This window comes from Piliocolobus tephrosceles, chromosome 1 (assembly GCF_002776525.5).
Source record: "Piliocolobus tephrosceles isolate RC106 chromosome 1, ASM277652v3, whole genome shotgun sequence".
NCBI lineage: Eukaryota > Metazoa > Chordata > Mammalia > Primates > Cercopithecidae > Piliocolobus > Piliocolobus tephrosceles.
In genome coordinates, this window is record NC_045434.1 from 198,694,781 (window position 1) to 198,697,513 (window position 2,733).

The 2,733-nt window shown below is 42.6% G+C and overlaps 1 protein-coding gene across 1 annotated transcript; it reads left to right on the plus strand.

The window, feature by feature from the left end:
* Nucleotides 1-259: 259 nt before the first annotated feature.
* On the plus strand, nucleotides 260-768 carry LOC111547489 (60S ribosomal protein L36-like). Its single transcript, XM_023219283.1, has 2 exons — nucleotides 260-496; nucleotides 673-768. The coding sequence occupies exons 1-2, from the start codon at nucleotides 260-262 to the stop codon at nucleotides 766-768; spliced, it is 333 nt and encodes a 110-aa protein (XP_023075051.1).
* The last annotated feature ends 1,965 nt before the right edge of the window (nucleotides 769-2,733 follow it).

Here is a 2,733-nt window from a genome sequence, read left to right on the forward strand (position 1 = left end):
CAAGGGACTCAGTGCAACACTAGACCTTCTGTTTAACACAGCAAAGCTGACTCTATAAAACAAAGCACAGCCATCACCATTAAGTAAAAGTGTTAAGCAAAACCAGTAATATCAGTGGTTTAAAACTTGCCAACTGAATTAATGCAGCCATTACCAATGTTAAATAAACCCCTTTAAAGACATGGTAAAATACTTTGGAAATAATACTATTAAAAAAAAAACTGCCTGCCGCCACAGCTGCCATTAGAGAGCAGCAGCCATGGCTCTGCACTACCCTATGACCATGGGCCTCAACAAGGGCCACAAGGTGACCAAGAACATGAGCAATCCCAGGCACAGCTGCCGCTGCAGGCGCCTAATCAAACACACCAAGTTTGTGCGGGACATGATCCAAGAAGTGTGTGGCTTCGCCCCTTACGAGCATCACGCCATGGAGTTACTGAAGGTCTCCAAGGCCATGGAGTTACTGAAGACCTCCAAGTTTATCAAGAAAAGGGTGGGGGCCAGACACGGTGGCTCAGCCTGTAATCCCAGCTATTCGGGAGGCTGAGGCAGGAGAACTGCTTGAACCCAGGAGGCAGAATTGCAGTAAGCTGAGATTGTGCCACTGCACTCCAGCCTGGGCAACAGAGCGAGACTCCGTCTCCAAAAGAAAAAAAAGAAAAGAAAAAGAAAAGGGTGGGGACGCATATCTGCGCCAAGAGGAAGCGGGAGGAGCTGCAAAACGTCCTGGCTGCCATGAAGAAAGCCACTGCCAAGAAAGACTGAGCCCCTTGCCCTGCCCTCTTCCTGAAATAAAGAACAGCTTGACAGAAAAAAAAAAAAAAAAAAAAAAGCTGAATACAAAATTGTATAAAAAGTATATTCTTTTTTATTTTTTATTTTTATTTATTTATTTTTTATGTTTTTGAGATAGGGTCTGGCTGTCACCCAGGTTGGCATGCGACAGTACCATTATAGTCCACTGCAGCCTTGAATGCCTGGACTCAAGCAATTCTCCTGCTTCAGCCTCCAAAGTAGCTGGGACCACAGGCACATGCCACCACACCCAGCTAACTATTTTATCTGTGTGTGTGGAGATGGATCTCACTTTGATGCCCAGGCTGGTCTCAAACTCCTGGCCTCAAGTGATCCTCCAATCTTAGTCTCCAAAGTGCTGGGTTTACAGGCATGAGCCAGCACACCCAGCCCCCAAGAAGTACATTCTTAAATTTGACAAAACACGTGCAAAACTTCAATCCTGAACACTCTGGCAGAATATCACTAAGAGAAATTAAAGAAGACCTAAATAAGTGGAGAGATATGCCATATTCACGAATGAGAACACTCAATACTGTTAGAATGCTTTTAGTTACCGTAAACCCACAAATGCCCATCATCAATAATTCATTGTTCAAAATGGTTCTTACATTTTATATTATTAACATCTGAAAAGTATAAGCATTTGTATTAAATTTGATGTGTTTCTGGGTAAGCTCAACAAAAAAGTAGTTTCTAAACCTGCAAAGAAGATGACCAGAGCTTAGACTGTAGATTTTTTACTGAGGGAGTATCCCACCAGTGAGCAAATCTCTTTGGCTCTTTTTAGCTTTAACAGGCTGAGACAAAGCCTCAGCCTCACAGGTAGAAGCAACATGTGAACTAATTTCTCAAGATGATATTCCTGAAATAGTCCCTAAGGCAAGAAATCTTCAATTTTCTCACATGTAAAATGAGATGAATTCCTGTGTTGAGTGATAAGGCTATATTACAGATAAATTTAGATCTTTAGGACACTGGAAAGAAAGTCACCATTAGTAATTTTTATGTGAAAATCATTCCCAACATTAAGAGTCGGATTTAAGAGGAAGAATCAGCAAGGGGGACTGAAAAGGAATGTCTGGTAGAATGCAAGAAAAACCTGTGTGGCATCCTAGAAGCCAAGTGAAGAAAGACGGCCGGGTGTGGTGGCTCACACGCGGTGACTCACGCCTGTAATCCCAGAACTTTGGGAGGCTGAGGAAGACAGATCACCTGAGGTTGCGTTCGAGACCAGCCTGACCAACAAGGAGAAACCCCATCTCTACTAAAAATACAAAATTAGGCGGGCGTGGTGGCTCATGCCTGTAATCCCAGCTACTCAGGAGTCTGAGGCAGGAGAATCGCTTGAACTCAGGAGGCAGAGGTTGCAGTGAGCCGAGATCGTGCCGCTGCACTCCAGCCTGGACAACAAGAGTGAAACTCTGTCTCAAAAAAAAGAAAAGAAAAGAAAAAGAAAGATGACTAGGTACTGTATCAATCAGGATCTAATCAAGAAAATCACTCTAGGTACTTTAAATAGAATAAATTAATAATGAAACTGGCTACAAGAATATTAAAAAGGAAGGAGTATCAACAGAGGGGAGATGAAATTACTCAAAGATCAGTAACTTCAGGAAACCATTGCCACCTTGGGACAGAGGAACAAAAACCTTACCTAAAACTCAGAGACAGGATCTCTGAGGATTCTGTCTCTAAGGATCCTGTTGGCTGTGGGATCCCAGTTGTCTAAACAGGAACCCAAGAGTTTGTACTTCTAAGTCATTGCTCCTGTCCCTGCAGTAACCTCCCAGATCCATTACTACCATCTTCTTTCTTTCTTTCTTTCTTTCTTTCTTTCTTTCTTTCTTTCTTTCTTTCTTTCTTTCTTTCTTTCTTTCTTTCTTTCTTTCTTCCTTCCTTCCTTCCTTCCTTCCTTCCTTCCTTCCTTCCTTC

Bases quoted from the DNA above. Each gene is read 5' to 3' on its own strand.
- LOC111547489 (XM_023219283.1), top strand. From the start codon at position 260: ATGGCTCTGCACTACCCTATGACCATGGGCCTCAACAAGGGCCACAAG. The intron at 497-672 runs GTGGGGGCCAGA...GAAAAGAAAAAG, and splicing joins CCAAGTTTATCAAGAAAAGG to AAAAGGGTGGGGACGCATAT.